The sequence below is a fragment of the Drosophila willistoni genome, chromosome 3R (genome assembly GCF_018902025.1).
Source record: "Drosophila willistoni isolate 14030-0811.24 chromosome 3R, UCI_dwil_1.1, whole genome shotgun sequence".
Taxonomy (NCBI): domain Eukaryota; kingdom Metazoa; phylum Arthropoda; class Insecta; order Diptera; family Drosophilidae; genus Drosophila; species Drosophila willistoni.
In genome coordinates, this window is record NC_061086.1 from 1,253,554 (window position 1) to 1,275,367 (window position 21,814).

Here is a 21,814-nt window from a genome sequence, read left to right on the forward strand (position 1 = left end):
TAGTATATAATTATAATATGTAATATATATATATATATTTATTTATTTATAATATATAGGCGTTAATAATAAGCACTTGTAACACTGAGCAACAAATTTCAGGTCATCGTTTTCTTTCCGAATGGCTCTAGTGCTAAAGAACAATGGCATTCTTTTCTGGGTGTAAAGTTGAGAAGTCAATTCTTAGGCAAGCTCAATTTTAATTTGCTCCGATTTGTGATAATTCTAATAAGTTTTATCATTTTGCCATTTATGCTTACCATTGTATAATGAATCAAATAAAACTGACTTTTTTTTTAAGACAGAATTTGATGTGCAGAGAGATTGAGGTCTTCTCCATTTCTTCTTGTTGGGCGCTGGTGCCATTCGGGAAAGAAAAATGTGTTACTCAGTATAGAGTTTGATACTAAATTACACTTTTAGCATTAGCATAAGATTATATTCACAGCCAATTCGTAAACGTACTATAAATATTATTACATTTTTTCTTTTTTGCACATGCCCGTTGTCCGTTATCTTCTTCTCTTATGACTATTATTGTACTAATACATGGTTAAAATATTACACGATTTTAAGAGTTCTTTCTTTCTCATTCGTGTGTACATAGGATGGAAATTCTTGCAACCTTTGCTGATATCAATGAGCTCTGGACTGAAAATCTTTCTGACTGATTTAACATTTCCTCTAGATAGGTTTTCCTCAAATATTGCATAATGACCCGAATCTATGATAGAAAGAATCTTATGAATCATTATACACAAGTCATTTAGTATTGTTGAAAGACAAATTTAGTGTGAAGAGTGACGAACAGATTCGCTGGAGTGTTACGAACATTTCAGAAAATTGTTGGCAAAGGTGTACAAAATTGTGTTTCGGTCCTGCTTTTATTGATATCAGCATATAGAAAATTCGCCAAAATTTAAATTTATATTGTAGTATGCATATATGTTGTATATATATATGCTTATACATACGATGTACACGCTCTGTATAATTAACCGGCTAACACTATTTAGTCCAATAAGTCTATTTTAATACTAATTCTATGAATTGTATATAAGATCTGCATGTGCATACACATGTACAAATGCATTGGATATATGTATGTAAATGATAATATTTTGAAAACAAGCGAACATATTTTTTGCTTTCAGTGTTAAAAAATACAGATTTGACTTTTGAATAAGAATACATTTATGTATATTGAAATCTATTCTTTAGGTATTTCATAAATCATACATACATACATATATTTATAGCCGCAAATCGACCAAACTTTTGGCTATGCTGAGCATGTACATATGTAGGCACATTCTAATCTCGCATTGGGTATTACTATTTAGATTAGGAAAACCATAACCGACAGTAGTGTCTTTAATAACATTGACAAAAGAGTTATTTTTAGTTATTTTCTCATAAAAAATACGAATGAAATCAAATTCCGAAATAGTGTTAAGAAAAGTGGGTGGTGCATACATGCACAATTTCATCTGTTTAATTTAATGTTCAGAGATCCAATTCGAAATTTTACTCTTTTTTTGTTAGATAACCAACGATTGAATTCGTTGTTCAAGGTTTTACTATCCATAAATACCATATACTTATTTGATGTGAATTCAATTCAGCTCCATTACGGCTATTTTTTAAATTAATCTACTATTGTCCGTGTAGTTTTTTTTTTTTATCAAATATTAAGTCTTCACAGTTATTCAACTTTTTATAGTAACAGATAACCTTACTTCGTTTTCAAATCTTTGCAGTTCGCAACTAATTCAATTCTCAATAAAGTCAATAGCATTTCAGTCGGACCGAGACTGAGTGCGTATAAAAAGCCTTGCTATGGAAAATATTGAGAATTGCACAGCAACCAATAACCAGAATCGACCTAATAGTTTATACAAACAAACCTTTTTAACCAAACCCTTAATGAAAGAGAGTTGCGTGCATAAATTTGAAGAAATAAAGATATTTGACCAAAGTTCAGCGAGAACATATCTTCATTACTTTCAAATTTGTGTAGGCACTCAGATTCTCATATGTCAATCAAGGATTCGATTCATTCTGATTTTTAGTGACGGTAAAAAAGAGTTCTGCATAAGAACCCCAGTCTATGAGAGTTTAATATTTTTTACTACAGGTGCAGATACCAATACACCAGAATAGGATTCATGACTGGTATGTGTTCAGTGGCGGACGTTTTAAACATAACTTGTTCAGTTCAGGAAAGGACTAAATCATGTCGAATTCAAATTTCGCTAAGAAATCCGCCACAGACCTGTTCGTTCATATTGGGTGAGGGAAGTATGTCTAATTACTTATATTCAAATCTTATATATTTAGTGAATAGTTTGGCATGCCCAAGCCTTAAGAGTGTAAGTATAAGTCCGCTTCACGATGTCTTGACGTAGGATCATGAGACATAGTCACGATTTGGATTAGCAGAATACTCATCGATGTAACGACTTGCTGGAAGTAAATGTGTACATTTAAAATTTAAATTAGTCCAATGAAATGTAACAAATATTCGTTTTACTAGACTGATAATTCATACATAACGCATAGCGTGTTCAATTTTTATACCCTACACCCATAGGGTGAAATGGTATATTAAAGTCGCCAAAATGTATGTAACACTCAGAAGGAAGCTTTTCCGACCGCATAAAGTATACACATACATATATTCTTGATCAGCATCAACAGTGAAGTCGATCTAGCCATGTCCGTCTGTCCGTCCGTTAAAAAAAACTATTCTAGCTAGAGACATCATATTTACTTAGTAAATGCGCACATTTTGTATGTATAAAGATTTTGCCACCCCCCTTTCCGCCACCGTAATTTTGTAAAACTCGTATGTGCTCGTATGCTTGAGTGAGCGAAATACTAAGATATGCTTGTAAAAAGCATGTGAAAATGCACTTGTTTCATAAATTTTAAATATGTGCTTTACTGGTGTATGGTATACCTAAGTCGGCGAGTCGACTTACTTACTTCATTTTTATACCATACACCCATATTGTGAAATGGTATATTAATGTCGCCAAAATGTATGTAATAGGCAGAAGGAAGCATTTCCGACCCCACAAAGTATATATATTCTTGATCAGGATCAACAACCGAGTCGATCTAGCCATGTCCGTCTGTCCGTCCGTCCGTCCGTCTGTATGAACACGCAGATCTCGGACTCTATAAGAGCTAGAGCCACCAAATTTGGTATGTAGACTCGTTTGGTATGTAAATATATAGAGTTAATTGGAATTTGGGCCACGCCCCCAGAATTTACATAAAACTGTTTTTCTTCAAAAGTATAGCAGATAGAGACATCAAATTTGGTTTATATACTCGTTTGTTAGCGCGCAGAAAATAATTGTTCCAACTTTTTGCCACGCCCACATCCGCCCCCGGAATTTACAAAAAACAAATTTTCTTCAAAACTATGACAGCTACCGACATTAAATTTGGTATGTAAGCTAGCTTAATAGACGCGCAGACATTGACTATTTAAAAATTTTTCCACGCCCATTTCCGCCCCCGCAAATTAAACAAGTCACCAAATTTAGTATGTATACCGGCTTATTATGCGCGCAGAATATGTATATTTTAATATGTTGCCACGCCCACTTCCGCCTCTATAATTTAGAAAAAACCGATTGGCTCTTGCAATTTTTTGACCATCGCGATCAAATTTGGCAGACTAATAAATCTTATCTATTTCTATCAAACTACCAAATTTGATTGAAATCGGACTAGAAACATGCAAAATATACGTATGAATGTATTTTGCTACTTGATCCATAAGGGCAGAATTGGCCGTATGAGGCATGTTAAAACAATTTAATCGACATACATTTGGTTTTCGAAATTTTAAATATTTGTTTCACCTGGTGTATGGTATACCCAAGTCGGCGAGACGACTTACTTCATTTTTCATTTCATTGTCAGTAATATAAACATAAGAATACCCAATAATTACCACTGATTTTTAACTATGTAAGTGTTTTCCCTACAAAACCAATCATTACTGATGTAAACATACGACATTGTGAACAGACTGACATATGTACATACTAAAGTATTCCATGAGTCGTCCCTATATATTATAAAAGTCGGAAAAGCTTTTTTTTGCCTGATACAAAGATTTTGACGACTGTAACATTTCACCCTCACCCTATGGGTGCATGGTATAAAAATAATTACGATTATGTGGTAACAGTGTCGAATAATGCTTTACAAACATCCCACTACATTGCATTAGATTAAATACCTTCGTATAATAGGACAGATGTAAAACTTAAAGAATAGTTTATCGAGAAGAACTACTATGGCCATGTTTAATTCACGGTGTTCTCGATTAAAATTCACAAACGTCTGCTATTTCAAGTATGGTAAGTTGAATTAATTTTTTCGATGGGCCTTTTTGGCGAAATTTTCTACGAAGAAGTTTGGTAAAAAAAATCTTAAAGGTTCTAAAATCTTGAGGCCAATAAATAAGAGATGATCGGGTTAAGCACCGAGACTAGTTTACCGTCTATTTTTTGCCCGACAGCAAAACGGAGTTAATGATGATGAATACATCCTAGTAGTTGTAGTAATCGAATTTGCTCATACATAAATACATCACTGAGTATCTGGCATTTAATCTTGGCTGTTCACTGTTTTGTTCTGTACTCGTTTCTATTCGTTTAATATTCAGGCTTGATGTCTAATGTCTAATTTTACGCTTGTGAAAAAATATGTATTATCATTATTAATTCACAGTTTTTACTTACAATCCTCCATAAGTATAACCTGCGTATTTTCTATATTTGTACTAGATACAGAGTGTGGAATTATGTTGAGCTCGTCTTCGTTCCATCGGGTCCGCGTTCCAGGTCGATGAGCAGAGGTTACAGCCATAGTTGGGGCAGAATATAGGCTTAAGTTTGTTGGGCTTATAACGCCAGACATGGTGGAGATGGATCCAGCGTATCCAAGCAGCTTTAAGTACGAAAGTGAAAATAGTTTTAAATACAATTCTGGTCACCGGGTTCAAAAACCATTTTTAACTCGAAATACACACAAAAATGTATAAAAATTAAACAAATTAGCGATTGAATACAAGACGACTTAAGCGGACAATACAACCGGGTAGACATTGATAACAAGTGGTAATCTCTGTGATATTATTGTGATAGTTTGGATAATACGGTGATGAAAGGGGGTGTGACCATCCTACAACTACCCGAGTCTGGTTCACAAATATATTCTCAAACCAGAGGGCCGGGGTTAACTTCTACCGCGTCAAAGTTTGAATATCCTTGCAACTTATTTGGTAACTCTTTCCTTACCCATGGCCATCAAAGTGAAAGCCCGTCTTATCTAAAAAGGCTAATGTTTGCGAAAGGAAATAACGAACATATAGATCAAAGTCACTGTTTTCCCCCGATCGTTCCTTTGGGAGCTATATGATATAGTCACCCGCTTTTTATCAAATTCGGCACAGTCATTTTCAAATATATTAAACTAACAAATGTTTTATTTGAAAGCAATCGCGTTAAAAGTAACGATGTTATTGACCTATTCTATGGGAGCTATATGATATAGTCACCCGATCTTGATCAATGAATTTGGCACAGTTTTTTATATGCGCAATAAACTCTCTAGTATTAAATTTAACTATAATAGCTTAGAAAATAACGACCTTATTGAGAAAAGTCAATGTTCGTGACTTTGCTGTTTGTATGGGAGCTATATGATATAGTGGCCCGATCCGGCTGAATCCGATATATACAACCTGTGCAGTATATTCAAGCCTACATGCAGAATTTCAACTCTGTAGTTCTTCTTACGGTCTAGAAGTTTGGGATGATCCAGACTGACGGACGGACAGACGGACGGACATAGCTATTTGAACTCGTCTCGTCATGCTGATCAAAAATATATATGTATACTTTATATGGTCGGAGATGCTTCCTTCCAAAATCAATATACACTTTTTGCAAGGGTATAAAAATTACTTACCGACGTTGGCTGGGAATGAAAATGATTGAAAAACTCCCGACCGTTTGATGTAGGATACATTGGTGCAGCAATTCGAGTTATAGAACTGGCGCTGGCTGAGCTTGGTGATATTTTACATCTGCCGGTTTCAATGCAAACTTGGGGACTTGTTGCTTCCTGGGACTGAGTTTGCGTCGGTGAAACTGCTGCTACGACCAGAGGAGTGCAACTGGCGTTATGGGCTCCAGTGTCCGTGTTTAGTGGACTATTTGTGCTTTCAATAGCATTCGCATTATTCTCGTCGTCGTCCAAGGCACTTTTTGGTAAACACTGGTTTGCCACGGAAGAGTCGGATGATGGCGGCGGTGACTGAACCATTGCTAGATCACTGCTAGATCGGATAATGGCAACAGGCCGGGCCATAGGTGGAAGCATGGGTGGCAACATTTGATAATGTGGCGATGCAGATGCCAGTTTAGAATTGCGCAACTGTTGATGGATTTGAAAATGAGACGGGTGCCCATGCGAGTGTGCAGAATGGCCATGTGAGTGCGGATGTGAGTGCTGAAACGAATGGTTTTCCGCAGAGCTCGCTGCCGCAATTGTTGCGGAGTGGCCAGAATCTTGGCAAACGTAAGTGACAAAGTCAGATATATCATGAGATTCCGCCTCCGTTGTGTACTTCTCGGTGTGGTGGTGATGCTGCTGACCTTGGTCGTCTTCGTTTGTTCCTCCAGCCGTCGTTGGTGACGGACGTGGGTTGCTGCAGTGTTGCGGGTAATACAATGTGTTAACAGGGCTAGCCGATGTCGCTAGCAATGCCGAGCAGTTGTGGTGGATTATTCCTGAATATTGAACGGAAAATGATGTCATTCACATACATAAGATACTGGCTCTTCAAGCCCTTACCCTCAGTTGTGCGAATCTGTGATAAAGGCCTGCTATTCAACGAAGTATAGCGGTGCAGCGAAATGACCGAATCCGATGTAGGAGTCGACTCCCCGGTTGAATTGCTGCCGGCACAATTCTCGGTGTTCGAAGTGCTTGGCCGAGATGTAACGTTTACAGTGGGCGGCGAGCTGCTGTGGTCAACTTTGCAGACTTCACCCGACCCATTCCTTTGATCCACAAAGTCAACTATTTTTAAAGTAGGCAATAAGAATTAATTGGTAGAAATGTTAGCATTCGCTTACTGCTGTAAACACCAGAAATGGGATTGGCAACAACAGTTCCAGCCACAACGCCGGCACCAGCCTGGCCTATGCTCTGAATACCGCCGGAAATTGGTGAATCGGAAGTCAGGTGATATGTATTGCAGTCGTACGCAGCTCCCATGTTTTCCCTCTTGATTATGTTCGAGTGCAAACTATTTGTGCTTGCCTCATCTAGAATTGAATCTGTGATATTTCGAAAATGTGTCAGTTCATTAGCACAGGATAAGACTGTCGCAACGGACCCACCTTTAGACAGCGACCAAAGTTCTTGTGATGAAAATACCCCCGTGGCTAGGATAATATCGTTGCACACTACACCATTGTAGGGATTGTGTCGCAGGACTTCGTTTTTCATTTCAATGCTATCGCTATCGTCTTTTCTCTCCACTGACTGGTGATTTCCGCTGCGATGTGTAAATAAGGTCAACTGTGGAGATCTGGTGACAATTGCTGAAGGATGCTGATTAATCGTTGCGTTGTGTGTGTTTATGAAGTTGGCCAAGTACAGGTCTAGTTCTCTCACAGAGACATTTATGTGATATGGATTTACGCAAAGCAATGGATGTAGGCATTCTGGGTTCTTCTCCAAGCGTTCTCCATCGGTGCTTTCCAGCGGAATGGCCTTGAACAATATGACCATAACCAAGTCAAGCCGCCACACCTTGTCCGCTTGGCGAAGGCAATCGATACGACGCATTTTGCCCTTTTGGTCCGGATTCGAAAGAACGCAAATCGACTTACGTTTCCCGATTATTGACTGAACAAAATCCTCCCGACTCTCTTGCGTAATATCCTTTCGTAGTTTTCCCAGCAGACGTGAAGCCCATTTTTGTTTTACCTCTGTCTTCTCATTCTGAAATGCAAGTGTATAACAAATTTTAAATAATGCGCTTGATCAGTGTTCAGGTTGTTAAAGTACCTGTAATTCGTCCTTGCAGTGTCTTTCTTCTTCCAGCGACATGCGCTTTTCATGTTTTTTATAATATTTCCGCTTGGCTGCTTGCAAATTGAACCAGGAATAAGAAAATGACTTGACGTACGGCAGCAGCGCCTCAATGAAGGGGTGAAATTCATCCTGCATTAAAAAGAAATGGCCATCTAATGTATTTTGTTTTATAGGTAATTTCTCAATCAGCAAATAAAAGCATTCACAATAGCCTGGCAGTTTCATACATATCTGAACAATATTATCAAAAATGAAATTACAATGTAATTTATTTTTCCAAAGATTTGTTAAACTTGTGTATTAGCAAAGCCGTTCTGGATGCGGTTCGCCAAGTGAAGGCTTGGACAAAAAAGATCATATTAGATTAGACATATTCCAGAGGTTTTGCGACGACTTTGCTTATTCACCGAGCTTCAACATCTTTTAGATTGATTGTCGATAGAAACCCTTTAAAAAATTTTGCTTCTTTATTATTATTTATTATTAGGATTAAGTGCATGAATTTGCCAAAGCCAAGGTGCTATGCGAATCCTTTCATTTGCGTCATTGTTCCATGAAAGATACACTAAAACGATTTAAAGTAATATTGGTAGATATAATATGAACAGCAAACACTATATTATCATCAAGCATTCAGAAAGGAAAAAACGAAATGTACATGTACAAGTAGGAGCAGGATGATGTGATGCAGACAAATCAAGTGTACATATGTGTGTAGAAAATATTAAAAGTTCGCTAAGTAGACAAAAAAAACATACAGATATGATAGCATGTAATTTGTTCCATTCTTATATTTTGATTTAAAAAAAAGTATTAGTTTTAGCACAGATGAAGCACAACCGTCCAATTGAAGTAAATATACATATGTATATAAACACATACATATACTTATGTGTATATACTTATATACTTAGTTTTAGTTGTGAGGATTAAATATTGAATCACTTGCGTAAGTTTATAGTTGTACATACATAAATCGTAAAATGATATACATCTGTCTTTATGATGGACAAACCTAACTCTGGGAAATATAAAATTATTATTTTGAAGACTAAAAAAACATTTTTTAACTTCTTTGTCCATAACTTGAGTAATGACTTATATCAGACTAAATTGAAAAACTTTTTTAAATTAAAAGAAATGAAAACAATTAGTTTGCCCTGTTTCTTCGTTTATCTTTTGTTTTTGTTTTTTGTACAAACTGGGCGAACTTTTTATAAAATTTCTTTTATGTATTTTTAAAGGATAAGGAGCAGGAACACACAAACACACAAGAAAATGTGAAAATTTAACACAATTAAAATATTTATTAATATCATAAATATAATTTAAATAATATTTTGTCATTGTGTTTGGCCTTCATATTGGAAATAAAACATACAAGATAGAAAGCGTTGATTGTAATGAAGTTGGCTAACGAAACCTGATACCCGTCATACTTTAGTATATCCATCCTACTGACATACAAACATACATACGCACGTACATACATAGATACAAACATACATAAATCATATGTAGTATTACACTAAGAGAACGGGAATGATACCCAAATAAATTTCGATGGGACTTACAGTTCTTAGGAAAGGTGCATAGTAATAAATTAAGTATTTTGGTTCTCAACTTAATCACAAACTTAAAACACAACATCGAAACTTTTGTTGCTGGACCGGAAATTTGTTTTGGTATCATTCCCAATAAGAGACACTTTTTGCAATGGGCGTGGAAGTGAAGATGGAACTGGAACAGGAGTGGATAACAGTAAGATGCAGTCTTGGAATTTGATGATGGTGTGAGGAAATTTTGTAAAAATTATGGTATACATACATATATTCAACATAGAGACATCAAGATTTAAATTTGAAAACCAAATATTATTATTAAAATTTTTAATTACATTTAAAATATGTTTAATTTTTGATGGACTATGGTATGCACGTTTGTTTCCTAAACATCCGGAGCAATTTCAATCATACCTAACGATAAAATTAGTGAAGTTTTTATTAGAACTGGTAAGATTAGTTTGCTGAGGGAGGTGGTTAATTACAAATCAGCTGGAACTGGAAATTCAATACGCGTATTCCTCATTTGCATATGGTAATACGCTGAGAGTACAACCCCATTTAAGTAAATACCTAAGCATGTACAGATTCAAAAATTGTATATAGTAACAGGTTTAATTCTCAATTCTTTACCTGTCCCGTCGATGATGTTTGTAAATAAGAAGATACGTCCGTCTCGATCATACAGCTTCTTAAAGTATCTGGTATGAACATACCTTGGGCAGTCTATTTATCATTGAATTGTTTATTGTCTGGATTCGAACTCCAGCGACAAGTATTAGAACCTGAAATACACATGTACACCGATTCATTTTTAAATGCATAATATAATTAGAAAAGGATCTTCTTTCACATTTGCTAAACTTAATAAACGCGAGCGAGATGGGTGGTTAAAGAGGAGGTGAGAGTTAGATTGTGCTTGACATTCGATATAGTTAGAAGTCGTATTCAGCAACCTTTGGAATTCAATGCAGACTAAAAATATAAGAAAATCCCCAATGAATGAATAAACCGACGTTGTCGTTGTTGTCTACTCTCTAGTCTCCATCTTGTTTGTTTGTTGTGACGTTGCTCGGAGTCTCGTCCTCGTCCCAGCCATTTAAAAGCGTAATTGAGATTTTAGATTTTGCAGACATTACACAATTTGATGAATATTTTTACGCTACTATGACGGCTACGGGTCGAAGAGTATTACACAATCTTTAAGCGGATGCGGATAGGTATTTACATATACTTATATATATCTATCTATATCTACACATACATATATACTGCACATACATATTTTTTGAACCTCCCAACACGCAACCGAGTGATGACAGAATGGTAGGTGCGTTGTGCAAAGCGAGTACCTTTAGACTAAATTTAAAATTGGCAATCCCACTTCTACCATCCCCATTTCTGCTTAGAAAACAAACGAAATCGTTCTAAAAATGGATTCTCCAATGCGGCGTCCGACTAGACAACCAGAGACAACGAGAAAATTGAGAGAAACAAATGCATGTTGTGTGTGCTCATTAATATTCGCAGTGCGCATGTGCCCAATGGATGGCCACAACCGAAGAAAGAAATGCGCTTTGAATTGCAACAAAGAAGTGGCCATGACATCACAAAAATCTATAGAAATCAAAAACTTTTCTTGACTCAAAGAAATGACAATTTATGCCACTGTAATCCTTTCTCCCCTGATTAATAGTGCAGATACGCTGATGAATTTCCTGTTTGTGTGTACAATTGACCACATTTTGTTTGAATTTCCCGCCAACGTTGTTTGGCTGGGTGCTGTTATGTCGGCGATGTTCTCTAATTCACCAAGTAGATGCAGCATTATCTACATAGGCTTAACTACACGAGATTTTAAGGTAGCGATGACACCTATGAAATTAAAGTCATGGCGGGACACTTCATCACCATCACCATTTAGTCATCGCGGGTCTTTGCTATAAGTCGAACATTGTTCCACAACTTCACAAAAACATATACTGCATCTGTGAGTTTAATAAACCCGGTTTACTGGCATCAGACTCTGTAAGGAAATGTAGAAATATAACCCACAGCTACTTTTCCACTGTGGTAGTTCAACCATATATATTCATAAAATTATACTCTTTTAATCAGTTCCAATAAAGTTAGACTTAAAGATTTCCATTGACGTCGTACCCTAATCTCAGCTCATTCCGATGAAAGTGAATTCAATTGCATTATGCATTGACCGGTAACGACCTGGACTTGTATTGAGTATCCGGTTTGTGAAGTGAAAGTGTACAGCCAATTCGTGAGACTAAAGAAAAAAGAAAAACAGCAAGCTTTTAATAGTGCTTTTTTGCAATGTATTTAAAAAATCAGAATGGCAAAACATTTTGCAGTGAGTGGCACTGCCAGATAGTAATTTACCGTAATTTTAAACACCACATTTGACGTTGTTTTCATTCAGATATTCTGAATATTAGAATAGTCTGCATCTTCATTTCAGTATTGGAGCTTTCTATGAAAATTGCAAACAAAAACAAAATTCCATTCCAACTTTGGCTAACCGAATATAACAAATCACATATTTTTGTGTATGAAATCAATAAATTTCAATTAACCGAGCTTCTTAAGTTTTAAAATATACGCGAAAGGGTTCTAACAATCGCGTGAAACATGATATTAATTTTAAATAAGAAGCAAAGAAAAAACAGACTTTAACTGAAAATAAGGCAACAGTTTTTATGTTGACGAAAATTTCCAATGCATTATGGCAAAAAGCTAGCACAAAAATATTGAGTTCTTTAATTATAGGTATGACTTAAAGGGAATTTCGATTTTCTTTGTTATCATTATTCTATGCGTCCCTCTTAAACCTTTAAGTTTTGATCGTATGTATACTTTTAGGCTGTCTTTCAATTTCCAGGAAAATATTTTAAGCTCTTAATTCAACTAGGCAAAATGGACAAATTAATTGGTTTTTATGTTTGGCCCAACAGATATTTTATTTTAACAAAACTGCATATCTAGTCAGATGATTGTCAAGCAAGGATTTTGACATTTGTGACCTCATTAAATTTATTTATCCTGGATCCTTGAAACTTATTATACAAGCATTTTATTACCTAATTAAAATAGAGGCTGTCAATTGGTTAGTTCGCACAATATTTTATAGTATAACAAATCGAATCGAAGTTTGCTGAGAAATATCTCATAGAGTAGACAAATAAAAACATCCTATTAAAGAAACCTTTTAAAATTCAAAAATAGTTTAGAAACGGAACATAAAGTATTCAAAAAAATTGTTTTTTTTTTAATTTGCTGCCCCTATGATTCTAGCATGACTTTTTTACTTCTTTGAATATTTATAATTTAATTTAAGCGTAAGCAATTCGCTTTGTCTATGAGTATATCCCTATACATACGGCTTAAACAAAAACTGCTTCCACTCAATCTTGGGACTCGAACCAAAATTCCCGATGTTCAGTGGCCAATTGACTTCGGCACTCAGACAACTTATTTGCCAAAGACTGTGCTTGGCGTAAATCACATTTGCAGTTTTTTCCGTTTTTGCAAAAGCGTTTACCTTTCTATTCTATGCACCCATAGCTATGGATAAATTAAAATCATAAAAATGTATGTGACAGACAGAAGGAAGTCTTTGCGACATATGTATATATATATATATTATATATTATTATACAGCAAACCAGAAGGCCGGGGCTAACTTCGACCGCGTCAAAGTTTGTATACCCTTGCAACTTTTTTGGTAACTCTTTCCTTACCTATAGCCATCAATGTGGAAAAACGTTTTTACTAAGGCTAAAGTTTGCGAATGAATGGCCTACAATCTTAGCATAGGAAATAAATAACATATCGACCAGGGTCACTGTTTTCCACCGATCGTTCCTATGGGAGCTATATGATATAGTCACCCGATCTTGACCAAATCTGGCACAGTTGTTTATAGTAAACTCTCTAGTATTAAATTTTAGGTCGACCATAGCTCAGAAAATAACGAAGTTATTGAGAAAAGTCAATGTTCGTGAATTTGGCGTTTGTATGGGAGCAAACTGATGTTATATATACGGATTTCAGTAAGGCTTTCGATTCGGTAAACCATGCCTTACTATTACATAAGCTGAATTTAGTTGGCTTCCGGATGCTCTGCTTGCACAGTGGATCCGCTTATATGGAGCCGCGGCCAAAAATACTTCTAGTGGTGGTAGGATGTTAAAATTTTCACAAAGGCTTACAAAAAATATTTAAATTTAGTGGCAAAAAGATGAAGGTGATTTATTGGAGCGCACGCCAGCTAAGCCCCATATCCCACCCATAACCAAATAAATAAATTAATCAAAAAAGATAAAAATTTAGTTCTGTGAAATTGAAGCAAAACTTATAATTCTTTTTAAAAATATTTATAACGAATCCTCTAATAAGCTATATACAGAGCCAAATAACTTTGAGTTATCTTTTTTTGGAACATTTCTCTGACCGGTTATAAATGGGTCGGATCCTTTTACGGTGAATGTATTATATCTGTGTTTGTAATAACGCGTGACATTTTCCGGCTGTGATTAAGTCTACATTTTTTTAATTCTTTATTATTTGATTCTGCAGCTTCCTCCGAAAGCTCTCCAATAGAAACAATTGCGTGTTCTATTATTGCAGATCCATGAATAAGAACTTTATGCACCGTAGCTGGCATATAGTACCACGGATACTCTTTGATGAGATCCTTGGCAGTATCGAGGGCATATGCGTTAAATTTGTCGGCATTAATTTTATACCCCGATGATTGAGCTTGAAGTATGGTGGCACACCGATAGATGAGATTCTCATTTATTCCTGTTATTTCGGAAGCCAACCTTGGATTGGAAAAAAATGTTCTTGCCGTATTTCCGTCGTTTGATGAGCCTCTACCTCCATCTCTGGGCTTGTCTACAATTAAACCAAGTTTTTCACGAAAATCCTTTTGAATTTTGATTTTTCTTTCCATGACTTTTTGTTTTTGTTCATTTCCTCTAGCTTGCCACATTTTAATGACGGACTTATAGGATATATGCAAAAAAGTATTCAAAAAAACGTATTTTTGCATGAAGAGGCGAAAGACCAAATTCAAAATATTTCTTTTACTTTTTTTAAGCAAACGGCCAAGTTATTCATCTGTGTTGGATTGGCACCACATATATATAGGAATACTTTTGCTTATATTCGCTATGATGTGTACTTCAATCAAATCCCCACTTTCCAATTAATATAAAATTATCAACCGAACCCTCACAGGCTGTTTTGACAACATCAGCTTGAAGTTCCAGTATGCTCGATGCTGTGTTGTCCAAAAGATTTTGCAACTCGACTTCGGCGTAAGATTCGTCCACAGAAATATTATCTGGATATCTCTTTTTTTTCGCAATGACTATACTTTGATAGCTTGGAAAAAAATCAATGGATATTTTGTTATTAACGAAGTCCCTTATCACCAAATATTGGTTTTTTGACATGCCGGTCTCCATTAAAAGCGAAATAACTTCGATAGGATCTGCTGGCAATAAATTTTGCGTTTGATTATCATTGCGCAAAGCAGAAACAGCAGATTCATCGATCTCGTTCAGCTGAGCTATACGTCGTCGTTTTGTTCTCGATGAAGATTCGGAAAAACCGAGTTTAGGACGGCCACGTTGAGCACTTTCCGATGTTGGCTTAGATGAATTTACTAAAATTGACACATTTTCATTCAACCAAGCGCATTTATATTGGAGAACGGATGATTTTTTGCGGTTGTAATATGTCCAAAACGCTTCAAGCTTCTTGCATATGAAACCAATTGATTTCATTAATTGGCTTAAGTCAGCTTCGTAGCCCTCCTTCTCAATTTCAAGTTGCACAGAACTGATTAATTGTTGTTGTTTTTCGGTTTTAGTACCTATTTTTGTGCACCATAAATGAAATACATGCAGGCGTGTAATCACACAGTGTTTCGTATCGCCTTCCAAAATAAAAAATTAAGAACATACATATATTAAAAAAAAATTGGAATTATTTAAAACCAACATAAATTAAATGACCATTGAAAATTGTAGACAAACACGATAGATGTAACAAAACACAGCAACACAATAACAAGACGACACAGAGGCTTCGCTGGGCAAATTTAACCTTGAAAAACAAGACGATGATTAGTATATTAAAGATTGCAAGCACATCGGCGAATTTCGGCAAGTAACTTAAACACTTTTATTATCTTAAAACACAGATAAATAATGTGAAATAGAAGACATTTTGGGGTAAATTGTGGAACACAACTAAAAGTTTAAGTAAACATAAAAAACATTCACAAAAACGGTACAAACATATAGGTTTCTTTAAACAATAATTATACTGGAGTTAAAAAAAATAATTCAGATTTATTATTTTTTAGTAAAAAGTAAATACCTTTAACTTGAAACTCCATTTTAAATAATTAATTTAGGAGCACTCAATCGTTTACCACACAAATTGCAAGTTCACGTTGCTACAGATTAATGCCGTTAAGCGTGCAGCTGTGCGTAAAATATGAACACGTGTTCAAGCTTTTGGTTCTATTTTTAGAAAGAACCGTTAGAATTTCAGCAAAAACCAGTTTGCACTAGTTGAGAATGGACATTTATGAGATAAATAGTGTGCATTTTTTTTCAATATTTTGTGATGATGTTTTCGAATTTTGGCCTATGGGCGGAACCACTGTGGCTTGCTTGGATTTCACAATATCTAAGCAATAGGAGGCAGAGGGTTCTTTTTAGGTCCTCTCTTTCTAAGATCATTTGTGTTGAATCGGGAGTCCCACAGGGCAGTCACCTTGGCCCATTATTATTTACCATTTTTATTAATGATTCTTTTAAATTCCAGAGTTCTTATGTATGCCGATGATGTAAAAATCGCTAATCGCATCGTAGACTCTCTCTCATGTCATACCTTGCAAGCTGACCTGAATGCTTTTCAGGGGTGGTGTAGGACTAACTTGTTATCTCTAAACTGTTCTAAGTGCAAAGTTATGTCTTTTTATAGAGGTTCTCCCCAATTAACGAGTTACTTTTTAAATAATTTCCCGTTAGAAAAAATTAGTAATACTTCCTTGGTTGTAAAAGATTTAGGGATCTTAATCGACCACAAACTTAGTTTTAATCAGCATATATCGACTACTGTTAGTAGGGCTAAGAGTGTTCTTGGCTTTATAAAGCGCTGGTCGAAGGAGTTCAGGGATCCATATATTACCAAAATACTTTTTACTTCTTTAGTCCGCCCCATATTAGAATATGGACCTTGTGTTTGGTCTCCTCAATATGAGTTTTATCAAAACAAATTCGAATCTGTACAAAAACAGTTTTTACTCTTTGCCCTTCGTGATTTGCGCTGGGATCCAACTGTACAACTTCCATCTTATTCTAGTCGACTTCAGTTAATTAACCTTCCTTCTTTAACTAATCGTAAAACAATGCTTGGTGTAACTTTTCTTTACAAACTTTTGAATGGTGAGATTCACTCTTCCGAGCTGTTGAGCCAAATTAACATTTCTGTTCCATCTATAAGGACCCGCAATTTCACACCGCTTATACTTCCCACTTGCACAACTAACTTTTCTCTGCATGAACCTTTTCGTATACTATGTAGTGACTACAACAGACTTTGGCACGGTATCGGTTCTTGCACAATTAACTTTTCTCTGCATGAACCTTTTCGTATACTATGTAGTGACTACAACAGACTTTGGCACGGTATCGGTTCCGAAACATCGCTTCCGGGTATAAAAACTGCGATCTTGTCCTTCCTCGCGCGTAATTAGTTGTAATCATCTTTATTTTAACCTATCCTGTTTTCTTTTTATATGTAACCTATTATCTCATTACATTTAATATTTTCTATTTCTTTAGTTTAATTTATGTTTATATATGTAATACGCCTATGCCCTTAGGTCGGAAAGGGTAGAGGTTGTAACATTAACTTTACTTAGGGTCATTCGTAACAGGCCCGGGCCTGGTGTCATATGGGACACTTGTTCGTACTGAGCGTTGTACGACTACGTCTATATAAAAATAAAAAACCAGAGGGCCGGGGCTAACTTCGACCGCGTCAAAGTTTGTATACCCTTGCAACTTTTATGGTAACTCTTTCCTTACCTATAGCCATCAAAGTGGAAAAATGTTTAAGCTAAAAAGGCTAATGTTTGCGAAAGAACGGCCAACAATCTTAGCATAGGAAAAAACTAATTGTAAGATATTGATCAAAGTCACTGTTTTCCACCGATCGTTCCTATGGGAGCTATATGATATAGTAACCCGATCTTTATCAAATTCGGCACAGTCATACACATATATATTAAACTAACAAATATTTAATTTAAGAGCAATCGCGTTAAAAGTAACGAAGTTATTGACAAAAGTCACTGTTTTCGACCGATCGTTCCTATGGGAGCTATATGATATAGTCACCCGATCTTGATCAAATTTGGCGTACTCGTTTATATGCGTTATATGTGTTAATTAACTCACCAATATTAAATTTCACGAGAATAGCTCAGAAAATAACGAAGTTATTAAGCAAAGTCACTGTTCGTGACTTTGTCATTTGTATGGGAGCTATATGATATAGTGATCCGATCCGGCTGAATCCGAGATATACAACGCCTGCAGTATATACAAGCCTACATGCAAAATTTCAACTCTGCAGCTCTAACGGTCTAGGAGGAGTTTGCGTTGATCCAGACGGACGGACAGACGGACGGACGGACGGACATGGCTATATGAACTCGTCTCGTCATGCTGATCAAGAATATATATACTTTATATGGTCGGAGATGCTTCCTTCTATGCGTTGCACACTTCTGACCAAAATTAATATACCCTTTTTGCAAGGGTATAATAAGTGGTCCGAACCGGCTGAATCCAAAATATACAACCCCAGTATAGAAAAAATATTTTATTAAGCTACTTAGGAGCCCAAGAAATCTGAACTAAAGTCAAAGGAAAAAGAAAAATTCTAGAGTATTTTTTTGTTCCTATGGGGGAACATACATATGCTAAAAATATTTTGTTCCTTGCGAGTTACAAGGAGGACAAAATGAGATCCTTCTAAGATTTATAAATATAAATATAGTTTCAAAATAATCTTAGTTTTTTTCCAGTCGAACAAAAATGACAAGTGCGAAACCAGATGATTCACTATCTGATATTCAAAAATTTTTTTATGGAGCAAATGTTTTCATTACCGGAGCTACTGGATTTTTAGGAAAGAGTGAGTGATGACTCTGTAGAGGTTATTATTTTAATTGACCGCTTTGTGACACTTATAATTTTTTAGTTTTACTTTACAAATTGTTTACATCCTGTCCTGCAATCAATGCGATTTATATACTCATAAGGAACAAAAAAGGAAAGACAATGGATGCGCGTTTGGAAGAAATATTTAAAGATCCGGTAAATATTGTCGGAATTTTCAGAAACTATACAGTTTTTATACTGGTGTTCAACAGGTTTTTAATAAAACGAACCCAAAAATCCGTTATCTCATCAAAGGGATTTCCGGCGACTGGTAAAACTTATGTAATGGAAATTATTAAAATAAGATTCAAAGTGGTTTTTTTTTATAATAGTTCAAAACCTGGATTGGGCTTGAGTTCTGGGGACAGAAAGATATTAACCGACTGCGTAAACATTGTTTTTCATATGGCGGCGACGGTACGCTTCGATGAGAAGCTCAGAACCGCTCTGCGGATCAATGTGGGTGGGGCATACGAGACAATAAAGCTTTGCAGGATCATGACGAATCTAAGGAGTGTGGTACATGTGTCAACAGCTTACACGCAATGCCCGCTAAAAAATATTGATGAAAAATTTTACCCCATGCCAAATGGAACGGAGGTAAAAAGACTTTTATTGATGGCCGAGTGCATTCCCGATAACCTTTTTGAACATGTAACACCAGTGTACGGTTTTCCGATATAGGCTTGAAATCAGTAATAAAGAACTTGATGCATTGCAGATTGTTGGGAAAGTGGCCGAACACTTACACTTTTACGAAGGCTGTTGCGGAAGACGTTGTAAGAACTTTTGGTGCAAGCCTGCCAGTTGGCGTCTTTCGACCAGGTATAGTGATTTCGACGTACCAGGAACCAGTCGGTGGATGGATCGATAACTTTTATGGACCAACGGGGGCGATAGCAGGAGCTGCCACAGGAGTAATTTGACACCTTCTCAAAAACGATTGGGAATTCACAAACATAATTTGCTCGATTTTTCCAGATAATCAGAACCCTACGCTGTGATCCACATGCCGTGGCCAATATGGTGCCTGTTGATATGTGTGTTAATAGCCTAATAGCTTCTTCTTGGGATATATTTGAAAGACAAAGGTTAGTACTGATATTAAAACTAAAGATTAAGATAAAATTTCTTTAGTATTAGTTGTTTATATATATTGTATATATATATTTTTTAGTTATTTCACTTTATGTAATTTTGTGGAATTTTTTAGTGTTTAAGGTTGGTAAATTAACCAATGTATCCAATGTACACATATAAAATAGATGAATTACCTGACTTTAGGAAACAAAATTTTCCATTTTCATGTTTACAGGTCTGCAGGATCTGAACAAGACACTCTAAACATACCGGTATATAACTTCTGTGCTGCCCTAGAGAACCAACTTACCTGGGGCGATTTCACATCGAAGACGACTAAGTATGGGCTAATGTATCCAACAATGAAAGCAATTTGGTATCTCTGTTACTCTAATACGCCGAATAGGATGGTGCATGGCTTGTCTATATTCATCCTGCATTATTTACCAGCTCTGATGTTTGATACGGTCTGCCTTTGTTTTGGACGAAAACCTAAGTAAGTTAATTGAATCGTGCAATATGTGCAAATGTTCATCGGACCCGGTTTCCGCTTTTCATTTTCAGATTGATGAAAACTTACAAAAAGATTCACCGCTTTATGACAGTAATTTCATATTTTTCACTACGTGAATGGAACTTTCAAGTTCACAACGTTCAAAACCTTTGGTCCCGCATGACAAAAACGGATAAAAATATTTTTTTCTTTGACATGAGACAACTAGACTGGGATCTATTTTTGCAGCAATACCTACTCGGAATACGACAATATCTATTGAACGATCCCTTGGAAACCATACCAAAGGCACTGGTTCGATGGAATCGGTAAGTAACCCGTAAACAAAGTCTATGCTAACGAAGTGTAACTTTTCGATATTATTGCAGATTGTATTGCTTACATTGTGGACTGAAATTGGCAATTATTTGCATTATTCTTTATTTAGGGTGGCGCCTAATTTAATAATGAAATAACTAACTAACTAACATGTTCACTGTTAAAAATGTCCAACGTAAAAAATAAGAAAACTAAGATTTAAGATTTAATATTGTGTATAAAGAAATTTTTAGAGAAATATCCCAGCCGGGAATCGTCTCCGCGTTCTGTTTTTGAATCAATGAAATAAACGACTTTGGTAATTTTTGAGTGCCGATCTAACACTGTCGTGCTTTACCTTTAGTTTTGTAAGCACTGATGAAAATCTCCCTGCTTTTCCGGCAGTTTTGTAAGCACAGAAAAGAAAATATAACTGCTCCCGTGAAAATTGTAAGTCATGTGTGACAATGTCTAATGTATTTATAAGTGTCCTACAGGTGGTTAGCTCGATTTTAGTTGGCCATAATCTGGGTAGTCAGTGGATAGACGTGACAATGACAATGACAACGTTAATACAATGTGGGCCCAAATCATATTGAAGTAAATTATTATACCATACACCCATAGGGTTAAATGGTATATTAAGTCGCCAAAATGTATGTAACAGGCAGAAGTAAGCTTTTCCGACCTCATAATGTGTATATATTCTTGATCAGCTTCTACAGCCGAGTCGATCTAGTCTTGTCGGTCTGTCCGTCCGTACGAACACCTAGATTTTGCATCCTATAAGACCTAGAGCAGTGGTCGGCACGGCCCATCCCGGACTAGGGCCTATCTCTGCCGCAGCGCTGCCGTCTCACATAGACTGTAAATGCTCATGTAGGTTCGGCAACGGCACTTAAGAAAGAATTCGACTCGTGCTTGTCAGAAAAAAGTTATTTGTCATCAAATTCCTTTAA

The 21,814-nt window shown here is 36.0% G+C and overlaps 2 protein-coding genes across 4 annotated transcripts; one reads left to right on the forward strand and one right to left on the reverse strand.

The window, feature by feature from the left end:
• Positions 1 to 31: 31 nt before the first annotated feature.
• Positions 32 to 11,051, reverse strand: LOC6651332 (nuclear factor 1 X-type). 2 transcript variants are annotated; one of them, XM_023180026.2, is made up of 9 exons: positions 10,980 to 11,051; positions 10,332 to 10,483; positions 8,110 to 8,265; positions 7,437 to 8,043; positions 7,170 to 7,373; positions 6,886 to 7,113; positions 5,998 to 6,821; positions 4,767 to 4,974; positions 32 to 2,466 (listed from the first exon to the last, which is right to left on the reverse strand). In XM_023180026.2, exons 2-9 carry the CDS (start codon positions 10,410 to 10,412, stop codon positions 2,411 to 2,413), a joined length of 2,364 nt encoding a protein of 787 aa, XP_023035794.1. In that variant the 5' UTR covers positions 10,413 to 10,483; positions 10,980 to 11,051; the 3' UTR covers positions 32 to 2,410. The 2 variants fall into 2 exon arrangements, with proteins under 2 accessions (XP_023035794.1, XP_023035795.1); XM_023180027.2 differs by lacking the exons at positions 10,332 to 10,483; positions 10,980 to 11,051 and adding an exon at positions 10,034 to 10,052.
• Positions 3,944 to 21,066, forward strand: LOC6651333 (fatty acyl-CoA reductase wat). Of its 2 annotated transcripts, none has more exons than XM_047013551.1 (10): positions 3,944 to 3,987; positions 18,818 to 18,938; positions 19,005 to 19,120; positions 19,177 to 19,235; positions 19,297 to 19,629; positions 19,686 to 19,881; positions 19,946 to 20,055; positions 20,280 to 20,540; positions 20,609 to 20,866; positions 20,927 to 21,066. In XM_047013551.1, the coding sequence occupies exons 2-10, from the start codon at positions 18,839 to 18,841 to the stop codon at positions 21,000 to 21,002; spliced, it is 1,509 nt and encodes a 502-aa protein (XP_046869507.1). In that variant the 5' UTR covers positions 3,944 to 3,987; positions 18,818 to 18,838; the 3' UTR covers positions 21,003 to 21,066. The 2 variants fall into 2 exon arrangements, with proteins under 2 accessions (XP_046869507.1, XP_023036336.1); XM_023180568.2 differs by having other exon boundaries at positions 3,954 to 3,987; positions 18,829 to 18,938.
• Positions 21,067 to 21,814: the final 748 nt, after the last annotated feature.

Bases quoted from the DNA above. Each gene is read 5' to 3' on its own strand.
- LOC6651333 (XM_047013551.1), top strand. From the start codon at position 18,839: ATGACAAGTGCGAAACCAGATGATTCACTATCTGATATTCAAAAATTT. The intron at 18,939-19,004 runs GTGAGTGATGAC...ATAATTTTTTAG, and splicing joins TACTGGATTTTTAGGAAAGA to TTTTACTTTACAAATTGTTT. The intron at 19,236-19,296 runs GTAAAACTTATG...TTTTTATAATAG, and splicing joins AAAGGGATTTCCGGCGACTG to TTCAAAACCTGGATTGGGCT.
- LOC6651332 (XM_023180026.2), bottom strand. From the start codon at position 10,412: ATGTTCATACCAGATACTTTAAGAAGCTGTATGATCGAGACGGACGTA. The intron at 8,044-8,109 runs GTACTTTAACAA...CTTGCATTTCAG, and splicing joins ACTGCAAGGACGAATTACAG to AATGAGAAGACAGAGGTAAA. The intron at 4,975-5,997 runs GTAAGTAATTTT...TCGTACTTAAAG, and splicing joins TTCATTCCCAGCCAACGTCG to CTGCTTGGATACGCTGGATC.